Source organism: Netta rufina, assembly GCF_964035555.1.
Source record: "Netta rufina genome assembly, chromosome: 6".
Lineage (NCBI taxonomy): Eukaryota > Metazoa > Chordata > Aves > Anseriformes > Anatidae > Netta > Netta rufina.
Genome location: NC_140129.1, coordinates 33,800,610 through 33,826,570, shown reverse-complemented (window position 1 = coordinate 33,826,570; position 25,961 = coordinate 33,800,610). Strand labels below are relative to the sequence as shown.

At 50.1% G+C, this 25,961-nt stretch overlaps 1 protein-coding gene across 1 annotated transcript in view; it reads left to right on the top strand.

Annotated features, from left to right (window-relative positions):
• IGFBP2 (insulin like growth factor binding protein 2) overlaps positions 1 to 25,700 on the top strand; it is a gene marked incomplete at its 5' end in the record, with an annotated part of 50,038 nt that extends 24,338 nt beyond the window's left edge. Inside the window, 3 exons of the mRNA XM_084288619.1 lie at positions 22,539 to 22,762; positions 23,857 to 23,997; positions 25,402 to 25,700. Coding sequence (XP_084144745.1) covers positions 22,539 to 22,762; positions 23,857 to 23,997; positions 25,402 to 25,569 — 533 coding nt within the window. The 3' untranslated portion in view covers positions 25,570 to 25,700. The remainder of the gene's footprint in view (positions 1 to 22,538; positions 22,763 to 23,856; positions 23,998 to 25,401) is intronic.
• Between the last annotated feature and the right edge of the window lie 261 nt (positions 25,701 to 25,961).

The following is a 25,961-nucleotide window of genomic DNA, read 5'->3' as shown; positions in this document are numbered from 1 at the left end:
ATGGGTTGTAGCCAAAACTTCTCCGGTATCAGATATCGGAGAACCAACAGTCCCCTGAGCACAGTCTCAGGAAAGAGCTACACGAGGAAAAACAAATCAGAAAACCCTAAAAAGTCAAGCTCTGTTAGATCTGTCACTCTGGCGCATTAATATTAATTAGGACATTTTTACTAATTACCTGTTCATCTGTATATAAGGGGCCATCGATAGCTTGCTGATGGGTCCCAGCTGGAAACTGTAGAGCATGAGAAACATAGACCTTATGAGTCACATGTGGGCAAGAGGGGTTTGATTATCACCTCCAAGAGCTCTTGTTTGCTGAGATTTTAAATCATTTTGGCAATTGCTAAGGTCTCACGTGGGATGGAAAAGTGCTCTTTGAGGGTTAAATATGTGCTTTTTAAGAGAGAATTAGTGCATGTAAGCTATTCACTGGTGTATGCTTGCTAAGAGCTGCTGTCAACATCTTGGGAAGATAACAAGTAACAGCAGTTACAAATATCATCAGTATTATTATTATGTTTTGGCTTTTTTCAGGCATCTCCCCAGTTGGGGATTTAAAGATGTTTCTAATTAGTCAGCGTTTCTAACTGTGAGAGATGACTTGCTGAGGCTCCTGTTGCAGGGCCGTCTGCCTTCAGGGCTCTCTGGAGCTCGTTCCTGGGTGAGCACCATCTCTGCTCCCCTCCTGAAAGTCACCCTCTCAGCGGTGAGAGTGAGGAGCCAAAGCGGGGGATTGGAAGTGGCGTTGTGTGGACCACAAGTAACACAAATGGGATAACACCAATCCCATTTCCTGTGGGTGTTAGGTCTCTTAGATGGGAGACCTTCGTTGGAGACTCACTGGCTTGTCTCACACTCGGTGGGACTTGGAAAATGGTTTTGATTTCTCTGCCTTGGCCAGCCACGGTGGCACATGGATGCAGCTCAGGAACAGGAGTTTTTCCAGCCCCACCTTGGCTCTGAGCTGCTCTGTGCCAGGTTGGATAATGCTCAGTAATGAAAGATTTGGTGGTAAGTTGATGTATAGTTCCTTATCGGTCTTTCTAGACCGACTGTGGGAGTCAGGTCTCCTAAAAAAAAAAAAAAACAAAAAACAAAAATAGCTGTGTTTTTTCAGCCTGGTCTTTAAACAAACAAGTGGTGACATTCCCCATGTTTCAGTCATTCCATTGCATGCCCGGTGTAATAATCTTTGAAGCCAGTTGAACTATTTGTTGTTCATTTTGTGAAAATTGGCAGAGAGGAGACCCTTTTAATACTTTGAATTTGACGTCAAAGGGCTGCATGGGAAGCATTCCTCTGTGCCAGCCCCCTGGACTGCTGGCCTCCTTGGTTCTGCTCTCTGGAGGACACACCAGTACATTGTCATTTTGGGCTTGGGAGCTGCCAAAACTGGCTTTGTTTTTTTTTTCTTTTTTTCTTTTTTTACCCCCCTGTGAGTATTCTGGGAAAGATTTGGGCATTTTAATGCAATTGTGCCTTTCTGCCTCCTCAAACCTTTTCTCTCCTCTACTGAGAGCTGCTGCTGCTGCCTGAGTCCGGTTCCCTTTCTTTAGGCACTTGTTGATCGTGCAGCTCAGCAAAACCCTCATCTTCAGAGTAAGGTGTGAAAGAAACTTCTCCAGCTCCTGGAGGGTCTTCCAGGTGGGAATCATCAGTATGCAGTGGGTTTGGGCTGGTGCTTATTTGCCACAAGAGCAGAAGGAAGGACAGGGTCACAAATTAACCTTGTTCCAGGGAAAGGGAACGTGAAGGCTTGCTCCCAGATGTGGAAACGTGGGGGAAATCAAAGAAAACAGGGAAGAGGGGAAAGAGTGTCCTTCTCCAAAATGAGAGCTGCTGTTGCTCAAACCAGGGAGTGAAATAAGTTTTAGATATAATTGAAGTTGCAGCTGAAGTGGTGGAGACAAGGCAACAGAAACACAGAGGTAGCCGCCTCTGGACATCTGTACGTGAACAAACAGCTGTCCCAGGAAGAAATTCATTTGCCCTGGGAAGAAATTAGGCTGGATGAGAACTGGTTAGGACAGGTTTACTTAAGTTCAAGGGATTGCATCATGTGGTTGCAACCTTTTTTTTCCCTCCCCGTAGGCCATCTGGGGATTTCCTGGCTGATCCTGCTCATGCTCTTTTCCCTGGGCGCTTGAGATCTCTGATAGGTGCTTGTGAACAGCTGTGGTGGAATAGCATAGACCTAGCCGAGCTCATTAAAGGAAAAGGAGTTCAGAGCAACTGAGGTGATCTGGGGGCATTAATCAGTGCCTTCAGTGGAAGCGAAGGGTTATTTTTCATTGCAGTGGCCTCTCGAAGGCATGATGGAGCTAGTGAGGTAGGTGGATGGCTGCTATCTTCATGGAAGCAATGAAATAAGGTTCTCCATGGCCCTTGGCGAGACTCCTTTGCCCTGCTGCATTGCTTCAGCAAGGCACTCGTCTTCCAGTCATTAGTCATCTTGTTATTCCATTTTGTGGAAGAGATTGTAACCAGCTGAGGAGATAGGGCAACACGAGCAGTCAGGCTGCCTTTCTATACCGCTGTATTGTTCCTTCGCCTCTGCCTTGTCCTCCTTCCAAACCCGTGGCCATCGAGACCGTACAATGGAGAGCAGGCAAGAGCATTCCTTATGGTGAGAGGAGCAGCCAGTCGGGACTTGTGCAAGTGGAGTTGCCTCACCCTGGGATTACGCTATCCATTGTGGAAAAAACAAGGGCTGGAGTCGGGAGCACGGGGCTCGATTCCTCGCGCAGCCACCGACGCCTGCATGATCTTGAACAGATGACCCTCGGTTGCTCCAGCTTGCCTGTCTGCTCTATTGTAAACACGGAGACAGCAGAGTTGTTGTTTTCCCCGAGTGCTTCGAAATCTTGGTGCATTCGAGGAGAGCGAAGGCTCTGGGCTGCGTGGAGGCCTTCTCCATAACGCGGCCCTGCAGTCAGCCGGGCCCCTGGGGGTTTGGCAGGAGCAGGTGGACTCGAGGAGGCCGGTTTCAGGACCTGAACCTGAAGATCCTTATTAGCTAATCCAGCCACGAGGCAATGAGATAAGAGCTGTGTATCCCTAGAGGCCTGGCTGTTTTTCTTCTTTGATGAAGAAGGCTTTGGGAGACAAGATTATCTCTAAATGGGTTTGTTCAGCAAATTATACGCTGGGACCCCGTTGTCCTGAGGGGACCTCAGGTCAAAGTGGTCATCTTCAGTGATGATAACAGCATTTGACTGGCTCACCTGACTCAGAGGTAGAATGAGATTTATCGCTTCTAGGAGGTGGAGTCTGGCCTTCACTCCTAGGGTCTTAAAGGTTCCTGCAGGTCCATACCTCGGTCTCTGAAGCTGCTCACCACCTGGGAGCAACTTTCTCCCCATGAGAGTAAAGAGCCGATTATTGCCTGACTTTTCTTAAGGGCAAGCTGGAGACTACTGTTACCTGTTAATGTGCCTAGGCTCACGTACATTTTGGCACGTACACCTCTTTGATATGAGAAACGACTGGGTTGGGAAAATGCAAATGACTTTTTTGCAAAATTGCTGAATCTTCTTGCATGGGAGGAAGAGGCGCACCCAAATTTTTCCTGAAAGTCCTGAGTTTGAGGAGTGTCTAACCTCAGCCACCTTCAATAATCACAGCGCCTGGTGCCAAGCAAGAACAATTTTTTCAGCGGGTAATGAGGCGATACCGTGAGGTGTGTTTGGTGCTGCAGGTGGGCAGAGGCAGCTGCCTCTCCTGGGGTTTTGCATGGGGTCAGCTTTGCTTAATATGCATTGCCTGAGATAAAAAGCAAGTCAGACATAAGTCAGACATGCAGCTCAGTGTTACTGCCTGGGGTTGTCTTGGTTTGGGCAGCTGCAGTGCGTGAGGCTTCTTGTGAAGAGGCAATCCTCGGAGTGAGGCAGGTGAGGTAATTGCCACAGATCTTTTCCTCTCAGGTTTCACAAAGCAGCTCCGGCCTTTGCAGGAGGCTGATGAGAGAAAGAAACCTTTTTTTTTTTTTTTTTTTTTCTCCTTTTTATCCAACCTGTATGCTTGGAGATAAGAGGCCAAAGAAAAAAAGGAATTATTTATGTGGTACTAAAAAGCACAGTATCGGAGCAAGGGACTTGAAGCGAAATATCTGGTGTGGCTATGTGGCTGTCCTTGCCAGAGTTACAAGGACTTCCTTGTATCTGCTGGCTTGATCTTAGCAGCCATTCTGTCAAGGATGGGAATTTTATGATCGTTTTTTATATTGTGGGATAAAGTGACTTCCTCAAGGTCTCATGGGGGGGGAGAGGGAGCAAGATAGGAGGGCTTGAATCCAGTTCTCTTGACTCCCAGCTTGCGAACTTGGCCCCAAAACTGTTTATGGGACCTTCATGATGTCAGGATTGACTCCCCTGAAGTCAGCTATATTGCATCAGTGTAAACTACCTTAAGCAGACTGTGGCTGGAGCCGTGTTAGCTGCTTCCAAGGACTTTACTGTGAAACACAGCACACACAAACAAACAAAAAAAAATGGAATGGGAGCAGAAACAAAGGCAGTACTGAAAGCAAAGCTCTTTGGTCTTGTCATCAGTAACAAAGTGGGCACTGGGAATCTCTTGTCTACCAGAATTCATTTTTGTCTTAGTCTAATTCATCCTTTCATTTGCATTTTGCCTTTTTTTTGTGTAACGCTAGTTTTGATGAAGAAACACGCCAGAGCTTGTGACTTCCATGACAAATCCATTCACAGCCCCACACAACTTGCCTGACTTGTGTCCCTGTCTTCAATCTGTTCGAGCAAAAGTAGTGAAGGTATAAATTATCTAACGATTTTCAGCGAAGGGCCATGACAGCCTGACTTTTTGGAGGAACATCCTGGTGATAGGACTGCTTGGAGGTATTCACGAAATGCCTAGGGAGATGGCAGCTCGTTTAAGCACCTTGGGAAATAGCCATGGGAGGACAGATAAAGAGCTGCAGCCTGTGAAATGAGGCGTAGCAGAGTTGGTATGGATAGACCTCTGTAATGTTACTAGAAAGATAAATGTTTCCAAAATAATACTGCTGTGGGAGCTGAGGTATGTATCTTTATATCTAGGAATACACATTGGCAAACGCATTGTATTAATAAGGTAAAACAGATATTCCTGGATGGAATAGCCTGGATTTTTTCATTAAATAGTAACAGCACCAGCAAACGGAGGTGCTATTTTAGGTTTTGTTTTGGTAACTGGTGTTGATGTTACAGAAGGACCTTGTTGTACAGAGGAATCTTGGACTTAGTGCTCATAAAATGGATTCCTTTTTAAATTAAATGGAAGCCTAAACAAAAGTAGGCCTGGAGCTAGGATACTTGTCTTTGAAAGGGCAAACTTTGAAAAATGAAAATCTGGCTGGTGAAGTCATCCGGGCAGGGAAGCATGGGAACTTGAGTGTGGAAGATGCAAAGCTTTCCTGTAGTTCAAAGGCGTGGAAACTCTCTGGACCAGGGATCCCAAGAAGAAGGGGAGAACTTGGTAGGAAAGGGCTCCAGGCTGAGGCTAGCGAGTAGCCACCTTAAAAAGGGTAGTTGGGACCGAGCAGAGTGTCTGCAAGGAATGGAGAAAAAAGACTAATCGGTAAAAAAAGCAATGTCTTAGAGGTCAGGAGGGGTAGGGATGAAATGAGAATTGCCAAAAGTCAAGCTGCGTTAGGCCTGGCAAAGGAAATTAAAACAAATAGCAACAGGTTTCTCAGCTATATAAATAAAAAGACTTGAATCCGCTGTGCGGTGAAGACCAACTGGAGATTAAAGATGATCTAGGTATGGCTCCAACACGAACCAACCATTGCCTCAGTTTTCAGTACAGTCGGAGGGGATGAGGACATGGAAACCTTGAAAACTGATGGGAAAAACAGAAATCAAAATTGAAATTGGTAGGAGAGCAGAGGCCAGGAACTTTATAAAGGGACAGATACCAAAAAATCGCTGTGTCATGAGTACGGATTTGTAGGTCATGGTGTAAATAGCAGCCAAGGACCCAGTATTTAGGCTCCCCGAAGGTGGGGGAGTGAGTCAAACAAATATAGAGCTGTAAATTGGACAGATTAATGGATGACTGATCTTGTAACAGATCTGGAAGGAGGAGTAATGAAGGATTTGAAGGTAAGTGCTGAGCAGATGGAGTGCCCTGGGAGCTAAGCAGAGGCAGATCGTGCCAGGCTGAGCCAATACTTCAGTAAATGATTTATTTTTTTTCATTTAAAAATTAAAAAAACATTGCCATGTGTCAGGTCTGAGTGATCTCTGGGAGAGCAGTAGGTACAAATGTGCATGAGATAGTCCTTAAAATGGAGCCAGTGGGAGTCAGTTTGGGAAATGGTGGGTGAGGGGGTGACAGAAGCTTGTGAGGGGATGGTGGGGCTTGGCTGTGGGGCTGCTGGCTGTAGGGAACCCCAGGGATAGGACTTCAAGTGGAGCTGGCAGTGGGTTTGCAGTGATGGCCCTGGTGCAAACGGTAGGTGTGAAGGGCTTCACTGGTTGGGTTGATTGCATTGAATTGGGATTGTTACGGAAAGAGAAAGTTCAGGAAAACTTCTCAGGGTAAGTGATCTGGAGGGGTGACAAGGTCCAAAATGGGATAAAATGCAATCACATGTTGTGCAGTAAAAGACCAGACCAGAGACTGATGAAAAGGACACACGTTAGTAGGATCCATCAGTAGATAAGACCAGAGCATTTTCATCGATTCCAGGGTGAGGGTGGACACTCACTCGGGTCCTGCTTTGCAAAACCCAGTCTCACCCAAATCTGTAGAGAAGCCTCCTGTGGGGCGAGGGAAGTGTTAACCCCTCTGAAGGCAGCTGGCGAGCCCTTGGCTGCAGTCACGAGCTTGAAAAAAGAATGGCTGAGGGCCGGCGCAGGTGCACGGAAGAGCTCCAGGGGAACCAGAGCATGTGCAATGGGGAGGGCTTGGCTGCTCCCTCGTGAGATGGGAGGAAAACAAAGACGGGGAGAGAAAAAGAGCACAGCGAGCTAGAGAGGAGTGCTGGCATGAGGACAGCATGCCAGAACTCGGCCCTAATGACATCCCATCTCAAACTTCTGCTGGCTGGAGCGCGCTCCTTCTAGGACATCTTCTCCAGCTGGCACCTCAAGGGCAGGGCAGCAGCTTTCCTGTTCCCACGTTGGGTGGTACCATGTGGCTGATGGCACAGGCAGTTCCCCAGTGCCTTGGGACACCTCTGCACTAATGCTAAGGAGGATTTTTTTCCCTGAAACAGTACCTAGTTATTTTTGTTCTCTTGTGTTCTCCTTAGTTTTGCAGTGCACAGGGAAACGGAGCGGTGACCTTGCCATGCTAACGCTCCTCCAGCTTGGCAAAAGGAGCTTTTGTCAGGGGGCAGGGGGTTGATAAAGATCAATATTTATCCACCAAATGCAAAATAAAATCGCTCGCAGAATTTAGGGTCTGGTTCAAAGTGCAGTTGAATCTACACTAAAGCAACGTTCCTGTTTTGCAAGCAGTTGCTGTACTGAGTTTTGAAAGGAAATGGAAATGCAGAGGCTTTTTCTGCCTTTGTCAGTGCTGTTTTCTGGGTGCAGGACTCCTATTTTCTTTGTTAAAAAAGATTTTTTTTTCTAATTTTAGCAAACCAAGCAGTGTGACATAGTCTGACCTAAAGCAAGTTTCCATGTATGTATTTATTTACTGAGGTTTTATTGCTCAGCATTTCAGGATAACAGAAGTGTACTATGTGTTTATTTTTGTAGGCTCTAGAGTTTGCCCTGTAGCAAACCCAAATCACTCCAGCTTTGGGGGAGATAGAAGTGAGGAAATCTGTCCTTTGTGACCTTAAACTTTCAAAGAAACGGGACTTAGGGAATGGAGAAATTGCAAGTGCTCAGAAAGCGAATATTTGCAGTGGGGAAAGGAGGGAAGATTTTTGAAGCAAAGCTCTTGTACAATGCCAATAAGTAGATATGGTAAGGTTTAGGAAGCCTTGATAGTGAATTAGTTGCTCGAGAGGAGTTATCGGGTACATCCTTGGAGGTCCCCAGCCCCCAGCAGGGGAAAGGATAGCTGGCATCTCTGGTACTTGAACTGCAAATGAAATAAAAGCTGGCAGGAAAGAAATTGAGACGTGTCACATGCCTCGAAGGCCTCCTGAAGGCTCTTCCCCAGCTTATGGCAGTCCTGTGTAGATTGCTTTGGAATGATTTATTCCTGTGACTCAGTGAGGGTTGGATTTTAGGCATTTGCTTTTCCCTACCTCTGAGCTCCCCCAGTGTGGCTCTTCTGCCTTTGGGGTAAAGGAGCAAGATGCACTTCAGACTATTTATGGCTCATTCTACAGTTTCATTCTGGGAACATCCCAGGGAAGCTGATGGCTGTTTTGGAGCCAAATATTCATCAGCCTTCTGCCATTTTCCAGTTAATTTGTCTGCATGACTTCTCTGACTTCTCACACTTTCCACCACCTGATGCTCTATTAAGAGTTTGTTCCTTTGTCTGTTCCTGGGGCTGTCGTGTTGCATTGACACTGCCTCGTTTCCTGTCTGATTTAAGGATTTAGGCTAATCTCATCAGTCGTGGCAATGGATCAAGGCCACTTTTGTGAGGAATCTGCATCTGGAGACCTCCATCCCATGCTCTGCTCCACGGTAGTAGCAGGTCTGATCTGAGCACCGTCCTTCTCTTCCATGGAGTTACTCAGTTCAGCCCATACAACATCAGGTCTTTATTGTGGATGCATCCAGCTCGGGTGCTCTCGGGTTCATTTTCCACAGCCTTAAGGCTTGAAGAAAGATGTCCTTGAAAATCTTGAGAACTTGGAAGTCAATGACAACAGGAGAGGCCATCACAACCCTCCTGAAAACAGTGCTAGTGACTAATTAGCTGTATTGTCCAGGTACGTCTCATCCAGTAAATAGTTTTCATCTCAGTAACAGTTGTGTATTTGCAAGAGTCATCGATTCCTTTCTAGTCTTTATATACTTAATTATAGGTGAACTAAAATCTTCCCTGGTTGCCTTTCTATCCTCTGACCAATTTATCCTGCTTTTATCAGTGGTGCTCCATTACAACAGCAGAATTTGCATGACCGCTGCAAAACCTTCCCTCTGGGGCTGCCTGCTTGCTGCTCCTCCAGGCACGTTTCCGAAGCAGGAGGGAGATGCTGCGATGAGGGAGGGAGCTCCCCCTCGGCTGTCACAGCTTTGGGGTGTCTCTGGGTAGGAAGAACTTGATGTTGAACAGACCCGTACCTGCAGAGGGACCGACTCAGTGAAGCTGGTAAAAAATGAGGTCATCCTGAGGATTTTTCTTGCCCTGTACTCGAGAGGAAGGGTCCAAAACGCAAGCATGATGCTTGCAAGCGCATATGGCTGAGGCTGGCCATCTTGAGGTCTGTTCAGTGAAAACCGGGTTTCTCTGTTTGCCAAGAGCAACACGTTTTTCCCTTTAACCCTCAGCTTCCAGCTTCGGCCTGGCTGTGATCATCGCTGTTTATTTGGTGAGGCAAAGCATGGCCCTGGCAGAGGAGAATTGGCAGAGAGGCCACGGCTGTGCGTTGGGACTTTGGGGGAAGTCAGGGATGGGGCAGGGGAGAAAGCAGTTGGGGGGAAAAAGTGTTTTGGTGCAGAGCTGGAAAGTGGGATTTGTAATGTTCGCAGTGGTAAATAGCTAGTTAATTAATGCCAGATCGTCTGTTGGATGTTGTCTTAATTACTTCAGCCTGTGCCAGACACTGATATCCTTGAAACCTGAAAAATCCCACTAGAAGGTGCTTTCGTTGGGGCCCGGCCAAGGCGCTTTGCAGGCTTTTGAGAAAGAGCAGCCCGCGACAAGGATGGGTGCTGATGGGTTGGGGCTGTCAGGGCGGTGATGGGATGGCCCTGGAAGGGTGTCCTGAAATGTTGGGCTCTGTCCTGCAGAGATCATCGGGAGCTTGCGATAAATCCCTCGTGAGCTCGCTCCGGGGCGGTGTCCCAGCTCTCAAATTAGGCAGCGGCAAGAACTGCTGCTGCTGCTGTTTTCCATGTGCTTTGGCTTTGTTCCTGTGCCCTTGGCTTGTGCCAAAGCCTTCTGTACTTGTGAAAAGGCCGGGCATTTTTCTTGCTCTTTAAAGAAGAGGTGTCCTGGCTCCCAGCCCCTTGGGGAGGGCTACGGCTGATTTCGGAGGTGCGAGAGAGACCTGTGTGACATGCAGCAGGTGCCCGTTGCTTTCTGAAGGTCACCTCCCGATTAAAGGGTCTTCAGAGTCCCTTTCAGCAACGTGAAGACCTGGCCCTGGGTGTTTGGGTCTTTCTCTTGGCTTGTTCTCGTGGGCCGAGAGCGTGCTGTGAGGCGGTGAGTAGTGGGAGGAACAAGGAGGTCACTGCTTTTGTTTCATCGAGCATCCCACGGAAAAGATCGGGCACGGAAAAGATCGTTCTTCTTTAGAAGACTGGGTATCCTTGTGGGGATGACTTGGTTTGGTCTTTCCATGGTGGGTAGTGCTCAGCAGGATTCACTTGGAAAGGAAAAGAGGGATTTTCTGGTGAGAAAGGTGTCCTCGCTTTGTCCGCATGAGCCTTGCTGGATGCGGGGAAGGGGATGGGAGAAGTTTAGAAGTTGTAATTTGCTTGTAGCTTCCTCCCAAGGAGCCCAGAAGAACTCCAGAAGATGGGTCTGTTTTACGCTCCAGCGCATCCAAGTAACTCTCAAGCACACAGCAACACCCAACCGGGACAGCAAGTGCAGAGCTTAATTACACCGTGACCCCTCTTTACCTCTCCTGTTCAGTTGTTTCTTCTCCTGGGCCTGAAATCCCAGGCCCTGTTGGGCTGGGGCAGGAAGGACCAGAGGAGCTCGTTCAGCTGCTGCTGGTGTGCCTTTTTTGCTTGCTTTTTTCCTTTTTGCTTGCTTCAGGGGTGGCTTTTGTGCTTAGACATGGAAGAAAAGATACCAGGCAGCAGGGATAAAAGAGGATTGAACTCAGGACCGCAGCATGAAATCAAACTGGAACGTGGCGTGGGGAAGGCTGGCAGGGCCTTTAATATCTTACTCTGGTAGGAAGGGGAGCAGGCAGGAGGACGCGGATGCCTGCTTCCATCAGGGGAGCTGAAAGCTGGAGTTTGCAAGGAGGGATCAGAGCGGTGCTGGCTGAACAGGGCTCTGTGTGGGTGGGTGGGTGATGATGGTTGGAGGGATGTGCTGGGGGATATGACAGGGGCAGTGTCAAAACCAGGGTTCAGAGATGTGGTTGGTACCTGCCCATGCCAGACACACGGTGGCCAGAAAAATGTGGAAAGATGCTGGGCACGCGTCCCTGGGAGGATGCCAGCGCCCAGCGGTGGTGCCCCGATTCCTTCCTGCAGGAGGGCCCCGCCGTGCTCTTCTCCTGGGAAGCATCTGGGGTGGCTTAGTGGGAAAATTGCCAACTTTGCAGCCAGTACTCATCTCTGTTCCCAGCCCCTGCGTGCCTGGCTGCTGCTCCTCAGCGGCAGAAGCCAGCGTCTTCCAGCACAGGAGCTGGCAAAGGGGCACGAAGGACCTCTGCGCTTCCTGGAAAGGATTTCAAGCACCCCGTGTATTGGATGCAGGCTTCCTGAGCTGGGCTTTTCTGCTGTTCAGGCCACCTGGAAGGATGTGCCTGAGGAGGCTCACAGCGTAATTGTTTGTGAGCGGTAGCTGGCAGCAGTGCAGCCTGAGCTGCATGGATGGAGAGGGATGTGGGGGCTGTGTTTTGATTTCTGCTTTTCCTGTTTGTTGTAACTTGGCAGAGGCAAAGTTTTGGAGATGGCAGGGGCAGCGAGACCTTTTTTCTTTTCTTTCTTTTTCTCCCTGGCTTGTACCGTGACACCTCCCGCCAGGTTTTTTTTTTTTTTTTTTCCAGGGCAGAGGAACGCTATGGGGAGATTGCATCAAGGCTCCGTGGTGTTGAAGTATGTACAGCAGGATAATTCGGGATGGGGTTCATTGTGCTGGGGGGAGGCGTCACGAAAAGCACGCGAGTGTCTGCCACAGGGCTTTTTGTTCCTGTTTCAGGTGGGATTTCTATGGGGAGAAAAATTTGAAAGAGTAAGAACAGAAAACAAGTGTCCCAAGCACTCTCCTCAAGGCCTGTTCCGAAAACGGAGATAAAGCAGCAATAAAGTCAAGTGCTCAGTCGAACCAGATGTACGCGCTCTCAAGCGCTCCCAGATGTGGCAACAGTGGCTCCGATGAAGCGGAGCTTTATGGACTGAGTGCGGTGGAGGCGGATGTGTGCGCCCGTGCTTTCTGATGGGGAGCAGCGCGGTGATTTTCGTTTTTGGATCTGCTGAAAGCCCTGGGTGGGGATGGGGATGGAGCAGGAAGTAAGGGGGTGCTTTAAGCAGTAAGGAGGTGAATGAAGGGCAGGTGGGACTTGTTCAGGTGCTGTTTAATACCTGCAAGGCAAGGCGGTGAGCAGCACCCACTGCTGAGCAGCCCTCTGGGGTTTGGGGTGTTTGCGTGGGGGGAAGCGACTCATCTGGTCCATGCTTAGACCATGTGCGAGGTTGGTTTGGACAGGGCTTTAAACATCGCTGTGGCAGAAGCTAGCCAAAGCTGTCTGGCGTTCTGGGGTAAATGGAGAATGCCCGTCCGTCTTGAAGCCAGAGGATCGCCTGGCATTTCCTTGTGGAAGCTCAGTATTTTCCCCATTTGGTGTGTTAACGCAGACGTGGATGGCTTGCTCTCAGTGGGGGGATCACCCGTACCAACAGTTCGCCCCCAAAAGGGCTCTTGGCCACGAGTCTGGGTATATCTTCCACGAATACTTGTCCTGCAGGCAGTAGCCAGATCTTTTCAGCATCACCTGGTGGGAAGGCTGGGGTGGAGCTGAGCAGGATTGCAGTGTGAGGGGTGCTGCCAGGATCAGGTGCACAGCAAACGTGCCAGGGCGCTTGGTGCTGAGCACGCTGGCTGGATGCACGCAGGATAACGCCCGGGGCTCTGTGAGCAGCACGCTGACTGCTGCACGTCAGAGCTTCCCTTTCGGTGGTCCAGCTGCTTTATCACATTTGTCTCCATCGCTGTTTTGTGGTGGCCTGCGTTTTAGGCGTCGGGATGCCTCCCTCCTCCTGGAGAACACAGCCGACTGATCTTCCTCTTTCTTTTCTTCCTTCCTTGACCGCAATTTTATGACTCTCTCTCTTCCTGCCTCTTGCTCGGTGGGAGTCTGCGTACTCCTGAGGTTGGAGCTTGGGCAGCTTCATGGGTGGCCCGAAATACGGCATCGTTCGGAAACGCAGCGAGATCCAGCCCCCTTTCCTTACAACGGCAGGAGACCAGAGCAGTGACACAGCAGAGCGATGTGGCAGGGCTGCCTTGCGCTTATTCCTCCCACCTGTGTGGGAGGAAACTTCCCCTTCTGAAAGCCAAATGCCATTGATCTGCGCGCGCTGTAGGCTTTGAAGTCAATGAAGGAGCGTAAAGGCAACAAGCGTGGCTGTTGTATGCCATCAGCTGCTATTCCAGATCAGTTGATCTGCTGTAAATTGCTGCCTTCTGGTAGCATATCGGTGAGTCTGAGCCCTTCGTCACATTCCTGCATGTCTCCGGGTGTCGTTCAGCAGTGGGACAAATCGGTGGCTCTTGATTTTGGCAGAGCTCCTGTTTGTTTGAACAGTGGCTCCCCATCAGCGAGGACTTCATTGCCTGGTTTCTGTGAATGGTAAATGCATGATCAAGACCAGGGTCAATCCTCCTTGTGGCGTTCTTCGCCGTGAGGGTGAAATTTAGCTCCGTTCCTACCTGGGAGAAGGATAAAACAAGGGTTAAGGAAATCAAGCGAAGTGACTGCCAGAGTGAAATATTGTTCCAGGAACTCCATTGGAGATGAACAAAGTGTTTTGACATGACCTGAAATAATTGCAAAGTTGTTGTGTTTGGTCATCAAATGAGGGAAAAGCCACACGATCTGTGAACACCTCAACCTGGGGCTTAAATGTGGGGTCTGACAAGCCTGTGGTGGCCCCCACGAGGAGGGGAGGATCACGTCTGAGAGTGCCTGAGACAGCTGGGAGCTGCTGGTGGGCAGAGGAGACTTGCAACTAAAATATGACAGATGCTGCCTTTCCACCTACAGTTCAGTGCTCCAATTTTATTTGGAGGCAGTTGTGCTTTGCCTCTGGGGAATGCAGGTTCCTGGGGAAAAATCCGACCGAGGGTTGGCTTTGAGAGCTGGTGTGTTCAGCCAGGGGGTTGCACGGGGACAGTAAGTCCGGCAGACCTCGAGGTGACACTGGTGGTAATTGCAGCTGGGGTCTGGCAGGGTTTCTGAGGAGAAGGTAGAAAGGAATTACCATAATAATAGCGTGTTTTGAAAAGGCAGACTTTGAGGAAATGCGCAATGAGATTTGGGTGGGTGGTGAGGGGAGCCCTGGACCGGGCTGCTGTCTGGAAAACTGACTGTGGAAAAGTGAGATGTTATTTAAAAACTAGTAATACAAATGGCTGAAGTTCATTCCATTTGCATGCAATAGTCATAATAACTAGAGAAGCCAATGTGGCTGAGAAGGGAGTGGAGCCGCACCGGAGATAGACGAGAGATGGCTCTGGCAGGCAGGGTGGGGCACTGCTCTGACCTTTTGAGGTTTGTATTTTTTTTTTTTCACTTGTTTTTCTTCCTGATTTTCAAGCTTTTCTACCTTTCTGCAGAGCGGAAGGTCAGATTTCTGGCACCCCTGCGTGTAGCCTTTCCAAGAGGCGCAGGGGAACGCCGTTGTAGGTTCCTCTGGTTGCACACTGTCCACGGCTGCTTCTGCACTAGCCATTGGTCTTGGTGGGGGTTGTAGTCGGGCACCAAAGGGCACAGTTGGGTTTACAGGGTCAGAGGACACCTTTCTGTTGAACTGAGCCATCCCTGAGGAGCTGGAACGGGTGGAGGGCACTGCTTGCCTGCAGAGGGAGTGCTTTTGTGACCATCTCCCAAACTTCGATGAGAAGGACCCAAAAGATTCCCTTGGCCACCTCCGTTTGGAAGAGGATGCCTTGTATTTGGTTAAAGCACCCTATCCAAGAGGCGTGCTCCATGTGTTAGAAGACCTTGGTGGGTAGATTTGAGCAATTGCTCTGGTAGCATGCCTTTCCTTGGTGCCTGTCTCCAGCTAACTTGTTGCTGCCTGAACCTGGAAAGGCAATCATCTCGAAATGGGACAAGTCGGAGTCCTGTATGTTACATTTTCTCCAAAAACCTGAGGGAGACAGAAAAGTTCAGAGTGAGTTTGGGTTGTACCCGATTGTGTGTCCACCAGATCATTAGTCCATCATTCCCTCCCAAATCCCCAGAGCATCTCTTCTTCCTTCTGGCCAAGCTGCAGAGCTTCATACCTGGGAATTGTCCTCGTTAGGACTTGAAGCTTCTGTGACTGCCAGCAGCTCTTCTCCTGAAGTAAAGAGAGGTGCAGCATCCTGCTGCCAAACCGAGGTCACTTTAGATAATAATTAACTTGGGGGCACCATCACGTAGGCTGCAGAGAGGAGTGCTCACGTTGTCCAGACTATGTGAAGCAAAAGCCTCACTGGGCTCAGCTGATGCTGTGTTTCCTAACAAACTGGGAAAAAAAGAAATTTGAACACAGCAGTGAAGCCTGTAGGAAGTCAATGAGGTGGTTTTGTGGTCTTATTTCATTTTGGAAATTCATAGGAACTGAGGATTTAGGGGCTGAGCTTATAATGGGAGTTGGTGCAGGCTTTTTAGGGTGGCCGAGGCACTGAAGACCACAGGGATACCTGTGAGTGATAGAGGATGGAAGGCAGAGAGGTGGCCTGGTGATGTTAACAGCTCGGTTCATTCAGGCAGAAGCCCCTAATGACTAAGAAGTAGCTACCCTAGGGATTTTACAGGCGAGGTCAAGGTCAAACAGGGAAGCTGCAGTGCAATTAATTGAAGCTTAAAGTGTTTTTGAGTTAATTCACTCGGTTCTGCTGGGAAGATTGCAGCTTTGCAGAGGGCTAATCAGAGAAGTGTGTTGAAAGGGCTGAGATACGGCTCGTTAACAAGGGGGAATGCTTTTATGGTGGCAGGGAGCTCGGAGAGCCTCACTCAGCAAAACCTTTCAAACATGTTAACGTTTCTTCCCCTTAGCCAGCTGCCTTCACACGTGTTGAAATCGTGCATGTGCTGCTGAACAGGAGCCTTGGAAAACATCAAAACGTGGTATTTGCCACTTTTGGGACTGGTGTCTTAGCAGCATCCTGGGAAAACAGTGAGTGAATTCCCCCTGTACCGCAGGATGGAGGTGGAGATGGGCAAGTCAGCTCGCCCGAGGTGTCTCACTGTGTGGCAAAGGTAGGGACAAAGCCACTGTCATCGGCCGTGGCCTGAGACCCTCTGGTTCTTCAGCCTTGGCATTTAGGAGTCCCGGGCATCTCTGCTGTAAGCACCTTCGAGGATGATGATTGCAGCTCTGCAGTTCCATGCTCGGGGGAAGAAGTGGAGGAGAGAAAAATGGGATTGCGAGTGGACGTGGGGTGAATGGGAGGACTGGAAAAGCATTTTTTGAGTCACCCAAACAGCGTTTTCCCTTATCGTTCTTAGCACAAAGCAAAGGACTGGCATGGAAGGGAGCGGGATGTCACAAACAACACTTGTGGGCTGGCTTTTGGCAGGAGGAGGGCCGGAGCAGACCTTCCCCAGCGGTGGTTTGTGCTCTGCTGGGCCCACACAGAGTGGGCTGGTGATGTGCTCCGTAGCCCATCAGCTGAATCAGTTGGAAAGAAAGCTTAACAAAACAAACCTTGCTATTTCATCTCTCCAGCCTGGCTGCACATTTCCATGAAATGGTGGAAACTTACTATTTTTGAGAATTCGGGTTCCTGTTTGAGATTTAGTTGGCATTTGCTGACGTGTTTGTAGATATATTGGGAGGTGGAGGAGGACTAATAGGCAGTCATGCAAACGCGTGCACATGCAGAAACACATAGGGGCAGGCTGTGTTATTGCACAAGTCCTGTATCCTTGGGAAATCAGTCTACAAACACGATTTAAAAAAAAAAAAAAAAGGCAATTTGAAATAAAGCCCAGGGGAAGGGACATTTCAGTCCCTCTTCCTTCTTCATCTGCGATCAGTTCTGTCTCAGCATCGCTTCAGTGCTTGCTCCGGTGTGCTGGAGGAGTCTGGGCGTGATGCAGTGCTGCAGGGCACTCTGCACTAGGTGTGGGTTTTTTTTTTCCAGTTTTGGACCCAGAGGGATGGAGGAGGGAAGGATGCTCCTTGTAGCCACCAAGAACTAGCAGAGAAAAGAGTTAAGTGACTGCTGGAGGCTGCGCTGCCCTGAGTCAATGTCCTGGCACTTTGCAGGAGCATAAAGCATTTCCTGCGAGACAGCTGAGCCAAAGGAAGGCACTGGGTGCCCCTTGGATCACCCCTCGGTGCCAGCGGCTTGGGGCAGGGACAGGAGCTTGTGAAGCAAGCCCTGGACAGGACATAGCGTTCCCTTCAGTGCGAGATGGACTGAAAAGATCGGATGGCAAAAAAAAATAAATAAAGGCAGTTTGGAGAGCCCCAGGGGAGCTCTGGGTGCTTTGTGGACAGCTTATAGTGGAGGTAAAGCCATCTATTGTAGAACAAAGTGGGAATTTCCTCAAACCCGAAACGGGATTCCTCCCATCTTGGTCTGATGGCTGTTAAACCTGGTCTGGATGTGTCTGGTGGGAGGGCTTCTTTTCTGCCCTACATCCCTTCTGCCTCCCTTCTCCTACATTGCCCATTACTTGCACTCCCTCTGTGGCATTTTCCAGTCCTTTTTTTTTGATTTTTTTTTTTTTTTTTTGAGTGCAAAGAGTGAAACTTGAGTGACTGCCTTGGTTTATTCTGCCTCTGGAGAGTCATGTCCAACCTGGCTCAGTTACGTGTGGGCCTGGGCCATGCACCGATGCCCCCAAAGTCCCCCCCCTCTGCTGTCAGCTGAGCCCTGCTGGATGCTGTGCCACTGCGGCGTTTCTTATTCTGGCAGCAATAGTGACAGACCTGGGTCCTTTTTGGGTTAGGGTAGGCCAGAGGCCTGGGGGGGACTTTGTTCTTGGCAGCCCCTGCCGCAAGGAAATTGCAACGCCGATATAATCCCTGCTGGCAAACGTTTCCTGAGGTATCCGAGCTCCAGGTCAACAACACCCACACCAGAGCTATTGCACAGGAACCTTTGCCCAGAGCTCTCCTAGAAATGCTTTGCAGAGGGATGAAGCAGAGGTCACCGAGGCTGCAGTCAGGGTTTGTCTGCTCCTTCCCCACCTTCCTGCGACTCATTCCCTGGCTGTGGTGCGTGGTAAGGGTCAGGCTTACAGGCTCTGTCTGCTCTCAGGCGGTGCAGGACAAGGGCTGGGCTCCTGGCAGCTGGGATGGGAAGCAGAGCTCCTTAAAGTCTGTCTGTCTGTGTCCCAGGAAGAACACTTCCCTCTCTGGGGTCATTAATGGACCGTAAAGCTCTTTGTCTTCAGATGAGGAGGGATGGCTGCGGCAGGGAGATGCGAGCCCGGGGAGCATCCAGGCCATGAAGCTGAGGGGGCTGCGAGCAGGGTGTTGAAGGCCACTTGGTCAAAACTTTCTGTGGATTTGAGACCACAATCAGCACTTGGATGCTGTGTAAACACCCTGGGCGGATAAGCAAATGCATGTGAAACTTCTGAGCAAGCAAGCAGCTGCCTCTCTGTGCATGGGGCTTCTTTCTCCTTTCTTCTCAGGAGCCATCAGGTCCTTTTTAAGCCCCTCTGTTTCTCCACCATCTCGGTGGGGGTACCTGAAGGTCTTGAACCAGATTCCTGAAAACTTTAGTGCTGGAAATTAGTAGCCGCTTCTGAAAATGTTGGCGAGACTGCGTGGCTTGCTACAGACATTAACTGATGGCCTTTGGGATAAACTTCCTCAGCCAAGTCCTCACCCCATTGAAGCCAATGGGAATTTTCCTTGAAAAAGGCCATAAGGAAATCATTTCCTTGGCATGGAGAGAGGTGTTTCATGGGCTCCGCATCGGCGTTCAGGAGAACTTGGGCTATCTGCTTTGATTCCTGCCTCGCCGCTCCCGCCCTGCGTGGCGTGCTCTACCTTTTGATCCAAAATAGCACAGGAGATGTTTTCCACATGCCACAGGAAAATGGAAGAGCTATAAAACATAATTGTTTTGGAGTTCGGCACCGCTCTGTTCACGGATATATTTAGCGCAAATTGAAATTGGTCAGCGAAAGGGCGGCTGCCAGGATGACAAATGGATTAGGCCTGTGTATCTTAGGCGATCTCATGCCTGCCCATCCCATGCCGGTGGGGTTGGTGGGTGGCTGAATTGGTTCATAGATAGTCATAAGCAGACGTGTACAACTCGTTCCTCTCGGCTATTAGGCTGTAAAAAGCATTGTTTGGCTCTTTGTTCTCCCAACCTCGAGGCTCAGTGTCTCTGCTCTTGCCATGGCTGCCAGGCCCCTCTTAGCACTTTGAAATGAGGCCTACCAAATGTCTACCCAAGCTAGGTCTCGTTTCATGAAGTAATGGTGGGCCCAGCCTCCTGTCCAGCTGCTGGGAAGGGGGGATGTCCTGCTTGTTGGCTTGAGTGAAGTTGAACTAACGGGGAGGACAAAACGGAGGCTAAATCAAAATCAAAAAGTGCCATCTCTGAAAGCCTCAGCCCAGGAGGACTCCTCTTAAGGAGCAGCGCAGGCTTTGAGAGAGGGGAAAAGCTGTGCTGGGGCTCTGGAGTCTGCCCAAGGTGGATCAAGCCGTCTCAGCGGCGTGGAGGAAAACTTGCAGTTGATAGCAGCTGGACCTTTCTGGCCTCGGCTCCAGGTTTGTTCCTGTGAGGGTGCCCGAGGAGCCAAGACCAACCTCTCCCGTCCCTGGGTGTGTTCGTGCACATGGGCTTGCACGCTCTGCTCCCATCAGGGGTTTTCTTTGGGCTGACATTTGTTAGCATTGGAAAGTGAGAAAAATGAGCGAAAATATTATCAGAAGCAGGTTTTGTGAATGAATCAGCCGACAAGAGGCTTACCAGCTTGCCTTGATTTACTAGAGCAGTGCTTATTTGGGCAGATGTCTATATATTTTAGTTGGAGGGAGGAAGGAGCGAGAGCTGATCAGGGAAGGCACTGCGTTCAGCACGCTGCTCCTCGGTCACTGTGCACCAGCAGTTTTCTGAATGGAGCAGGGGACTGCAATGTGTCCAAAACACTGCCTTGCTGCTGCTCTCCTCGTGGTGTTGGTCACTTCGTGGGGTCACCCAGGAGAGGACAAAAGACATTGAGAGGCTGAAAACCTCCTAAGCAGCTGGTTGCGAGTCAGCGCCTGGCAGGCCTTGCCCATCTTCTGCACGGTGCTTTTTCATTTGATCCTGTCTGAAGGGCGGCCTCATGGCCTTCTCTTCTCGCTATGTGTTTCTAATTAATGGGGAGACTGGTGGATAAACAGAAGATTCTTGCTCAAAATGTTCCTTGCCCAGCTCCTCGGATGATAGCCAAGGCAGCAATCGCCAGGCAGCAGCCCAGACTTTGAGCTCGCCCATCTGGCTATCAAGCCTCATCCAAATTCTTGTCTGGAACCGGTATTGAGGAAAGTCGTGGACTTTGCCAGATTGGTTTTGCCCCATGTTTGCTTTTCAGTCACTACCTAAGCAGCTAAAAACCTGCAAACCAAACATATTTAGTATTTCTGGGAAGTGAGACGATCCCAGTACTGGGAGATCTGGGGCCAAAACTGGGAGGAAGTTCAAAAGGATATTGGACAAATCCGTGGAGGATGGGTCCACTGGTGGCTTTTAAATCCTGTGGATCAGATGCAGTCTCCAGCACAGAAGGGCTGTTGCTGCTGCTCTCCAGCACAGATTGGGAATAGTCCATCTGACACTTGTCCCCAGGCAGCTTCTGGTGGTCTGTTGTGGATGGGACGTTGGGGTTGGTCTGTCATCCAGCCTTCCTGGGCTGTTCTTCTGCCATCAGTCTGTAGGCAGCTGCACGTTTACTGAGTAATTGCAGACAAAACTCTCCTTGAAATTTTCCCTGTGGGACCCTGGGGTCATAACACCTGCAGAAAAGAGCTTGGGAAGCTGTGGCAGAAATAAAACACTTCCTATTATGATTTTCCACTCTGTGTCAAGATGGTACAGTTATGTCCTGTCAAAACATGATGCAGCTTCTAAAAGGAAGGAAATGTTAAACTTTTTAAGTGCTCTGCCTACTTGGTCTTCCAAAAAGCAGGGCAGGACCATAAATTAAGCCTTGTTACGTGAACTAAAGTATTGTGTGCCCTGTCATTCACAGTTTAATGTGACTTTGTACAAGTGTCTGAGGTGTCAGAGACAGTCTGGACTGTGTTGCTGATGCTTGGAGGCTGGGTGCTAGAGTTCTCCTTGGTATGCTATGAAACTTCATGCTTGTCACCACTGTAGGACCAGAAGGGCCTGGTCTGTCACTGCCATTGTACCAATTGAGCTGCTGAAGAGCTATGTGTAGACACATTAGCTTGGGTTGTAATGAGAAGGGTGTTGTACATGCATAGGTTGAATCATAATTTGGGCTGAAAAGGACCTCTGGAAGTCTTGGTCCAAGCCCCTGCTCAGAGCAGGGCTAGCTCAAGTGTTAAATCCAGCTTCAGTGTTAGATGTGGTTGCTCAGGTTTCTCCGTATCTCAGCCAGGTCAGACCACGGGTGCTGCCAGGCACCAAGGAGGAGACCAAGCTGTCACCTGCTGGAGCAAATGGGAGGATTTGAGATCTGCATCCACTGCGAAGTCCAAAGGGACTGCAGCACTGCCATTGTTGTGTCCTGCTTTGGCAAGGATCGCCTACCAGAAACAGCGCCCAGCAAACTGGGAAAATGCACAAAGCAGGGAATGGAGGAGGTGGGAAAAGCCTGGCGTTTATCCAGCTTTTCTGCTAAGAGATTTGAAATGGCTGAATTAGGTAGGGGTCTTGTGGCTTGCAGCAGTGGCAGAGTCAGGCCCAGGACGTGTGGGGTTGTTCCACAGTGGGAAGTGGCCAAACGCAGAAGTAGGTAGGCTGCGTGCTCGCAGCTGGGTGAGTAATGCACCATATGACAATGTGAAAGAGGATACGGCAAGGACAATCACTGAAATGGCAGGATCTCTGAGGGAAATTAGGGTGGCCATAAAAAAAAAAAAAAGAGGAAAGGTATTTTTGAAAGCAGTCCTGAGAATTTATTTTAGCACATTAATATTGAGCAAGTATTCCTGGAGATACTCTGGGGGATGATAGATGGACTCAAGGTATTGTTACTAATCACTGTGGTTTTTAAGTTTTGGAGCTGAAGCACACTTGGCATCACTAACTCAACTGGACTTCTGATGGGAAAATTACATTCTTCGGGAAGTAATTTAGAAGGTCAAAGAAAAACCAGAAAGAACTTCTCCAGCAGCAGCGATTTCCCCTGATCTCTAAACTGTCTTTTCGTGTGGTAATAACTCCAGAATGAAAGGATCTATTCTCACCTTCCAGATGAAAGGGCTAATGCAATTTAAAATTTTTGCATGCAAAGATTTTATGGCTTGGTAGCTGTCCATGCTTGAAAGCGATCCAGGATGGGACGAACATGTGAGAGAGTGCCTGGCTGAGCTTGACCCTTTCCTTCTCTGCCCTCTCTCTTGCAGACAATGGCGATGACCGGTCCGAGAGCATCCTTGCTGAGAATCACGTGGATGGCACCCCAGGGATCCTGAGCGGAGCTGGGGGCAGGAAACCCATGAAAACGGGCATGAAGGAGCTGGCGGTTATGAGGGAGAAGGTGAATGAGCAGCAGCGGCAGATGGGCAAAGTGGGCAAGCCCCATCACAACCACGAGGACTCGAAGAAGTCGCGGATGCCGACGGGCAGGGTGAGAGGAGGGAGCGTGTGAGGGGGGTGGTGGGGGCACGGGGACCTCATGGGCTCTCGGGGGGAGATGCTGAACGCAGAAGTGACATTTGCAGCTGCCTTTTAAAGAAAGGGAGAGAAAAAGAGAGGGGGGAAAAAAAAAGAAAGAAAAGCAAACGTTTGTTTTGGCCTGAAGCTGGGGTTGAACACGCCATCTGATGAACTTTGATGTGCTGGCGAGGAGGCGTTATTTTCATTGCAGCTTCACCCTCTGACAGCAGGGCTGGAGAAGGGGGGTCCTGCTGGCTCAGCACCAGCCCCTGCAGGGGCGTGAGCATGCCCTTTGCCTGCAGCCTGGCTTTTGCACACCCTTTTTCCCTAAGCAGCCCCCAGGGATTTATGGCAGGGGGGTTTTGCCTGCTGCAGGACAGCCCCAGCATGGGTTGAGGGGGGCCCTGAAGAGTGTTGTGGGGCTGTCATGCAGCAGGACAGTGCCCGGTGTGCTGTCCCTGTCCTGCTGCCCTCTGGTTCTTGGCCATGGTTTCCCTCTAGTGGGCAGCTTGGTCAAGGCAACTAGGTGGCATAGGGCTGGAAAGCCACCCCAAAAGGTCTGTAATACTTCTCTATAAACACAAGGCATTTATGTGTGGGGAGTACAGGGGCAGACAGGAGCTTTTAAGAGCCTTTATCTCCAAGGAAAAGGCATGTTCATGGCCCAGTCTCCCCAGTGTGCAGTCCCTGTGCTTACTCCTGCAGCTCTTGGGTCAAATTTAGCTTAACTGGCTGATTTCTGTGGGACAGACGTGTCTCCATGGTGTGGTAATGGGGATATCATCATTTGAGAGAGTTTCCATGCTGTTACTGCTGCTGGGGGGGACGGGCAGATACAACATAAAGCAGAAGCAGGCAGAGCTGCCTCAGCTGGGAGCCCAGGCTCAGGGCTGCTGCGGAAGCATCTCCGAGGCTTCTCCATCGTGCCTTCAAGGCCTGCAATCAGGTGTTGGGTTGGCTCTTGGCCACGTGAAGATTTGGGGATATGATGCTGTGAACGGTCTCGTTACACGGATTTGGGATTACATGGGTTGTTTGTCTTTCTGTTTTCTCGTCTCTTTTCAGACCCCTTGTCAGCAGGAGCTGGATCAGGTCCTGGAACGCATTTCCACCATGCGGCTGCCGGATGAGCGAGGTCCCCTGGAGCACCTCTATTCCCTCCACATCCCCAACTGCGACAAGCATGGCTTGTACAATCTCAAGCAGGCAAGTGGGACGAGCTGGAGCCCAAGCTGTGCTCCTAATGGCATCCCTCTGCTCAGCACGGCATAGAAATCCTCCTCTGCTCCTGGGGCAGGGAGCAGGTCCCAGGGGCCCTGGAAGATGGGCTGGGGCAGCTCTGTAAGATGCTGTGGTGCCACAAAGCCTCTGGGGGCCTGATTCAGAGCCAGGTGTTTGATGTCTGCAGTGTGAGGAACAGTCACAGACTCTAGGAGAGCATCATGTGCTGCAGGAGAGTCTGCAGACAGGAGAAAGCTCTCTTTGGCAGCAAAACACCAGCTGGTCCAGGGCTGACCTGCATCAAAGATACCTGTATGCAAGCACCCCTTCTGGCTATGTGGAGCTGATCCCTTGGAGGGATCAGGTGGCCTGCTGCTTTCACAGCTAAGCCTTTCTTTTAAGGACTACTTTCAACCCTTGATCAGGAACACTTTTTTTTTTTGGTATTAAAAAAGAGCAGGATGCTTTGAAATAATCTTTCTCTGTCCCTTCTCTTTCTGCAGCATGCAGATGTTACACATTGACCGTAGCTGCAGAAAAAAAGAAGGGACAAAAATGCTGTTTCTCCTCCTGGTTTGGTTGAGGGCAAACAGGGCAAGCATGAGGCTGTTCCTAGTTTTTTCTCCATCTAGCTTCTAGAGCTGAGTGTTGGCTCCTCTTTCTTTGCTGGAAATTGGATGCCAACAAAAGCATTCCTGGCTGCTCCCACCTCCTGTGGGCTAGAATGAGATGGAGGGTGCCTGGGTGCGCACTCATGCTGGGGCTGCTTTTTCTACCTCTTTTCCTGCTTTTTATCCCCGTGAACAAGGCCGTGTTTTGACCTCAGTCCAGCTGCAGAAAATGGCTGGAATTCAGCTTTGCAGAGCGCATGCAGAGCCTGGCCTGCTGGATTCACCTCTGCTGTGGGGGCTGGTTCCTGCTGTGCCTTGTTCAGGGACATGTCTCTTGGGGTTGGAGGGATGAGCACTGGGTACAAGGTGCCTGCAGTCCTGCTGGTGTAAGGGCTGGGTGATAGCAGTTAGGGCAAGAAATTTTGCTCTAAACCAAAGCCTGCTCTGCTTAGAGCAGGCTTTGGGGGACAGAGTTGAGGTCCAGGCACACTGTGGTCCCTGTCTCTGTATGGGGACAGGGTGGGACCCTGTTCCCAAACACGGTTGAGTGCTTCCATGGGGCCTAGGTGTTACGTTTAGCCCAATTGCAGGCAAAATGAAGCTTATGGAGGCCCTTTGTCAGCATATTTAATCCCTCTTTTCGCACAGCACCCCTAAACCTTGCTTAAATCCAAACCGTCTGCGCTGAATCTCCAGAGAAACCACACAGGGGTGTGACGGGGGTGGTCTTCTCCACGTGTCTCCTCCGCTGACGTCTGCCCCATCCCTCTCCCTGCAGTGCAAGATGTCGGTGAACGGGCAGCGTGGCGAGTGCTGGTGCGTGGACCCCATCCACGGGAAGGTGATCCAGGGTGCGCCCACCATCCGTGGGGACCCCGAGTGCCACCTCTTCTACACAGCCCACGAGCAGGAGGACCGGGGAGCACACGCCCTGCGGAGCCAGTAGACGGACGTGATCCTGCTCGCCGTGGCCCTGGTGCTGGATTTGTACATGGGTTTCAGCGTGTCTCTTTAGGCTCTGGAAGAGACCAGGGTTGGGTCCCACGTTCTGCCCTCCTGCTGCCCGGCTCCTGGGGAGGGAAGGGACGAGGGGAGGGGAAGGGCGGTGGGGGGGGGGGGTTGCAAGGAGAAGGGACTGCTTTCCTATAGTCTTTTGCCCAACGTCAGCCAGAGAACCGGTCTTTTTTTGCTCCTCGCCCCGTGGCCCTGCCCTCCCTGCTGCTTTGCGGCACCTTCCGCAGGCAAAAACCCTTTGCCATGGAGGGGAGGGGGGAAAAAATAATAAAAATAAAATAAAATAAAAACCAACAAAAATATCCCACTTCCCCCCCTCCATCC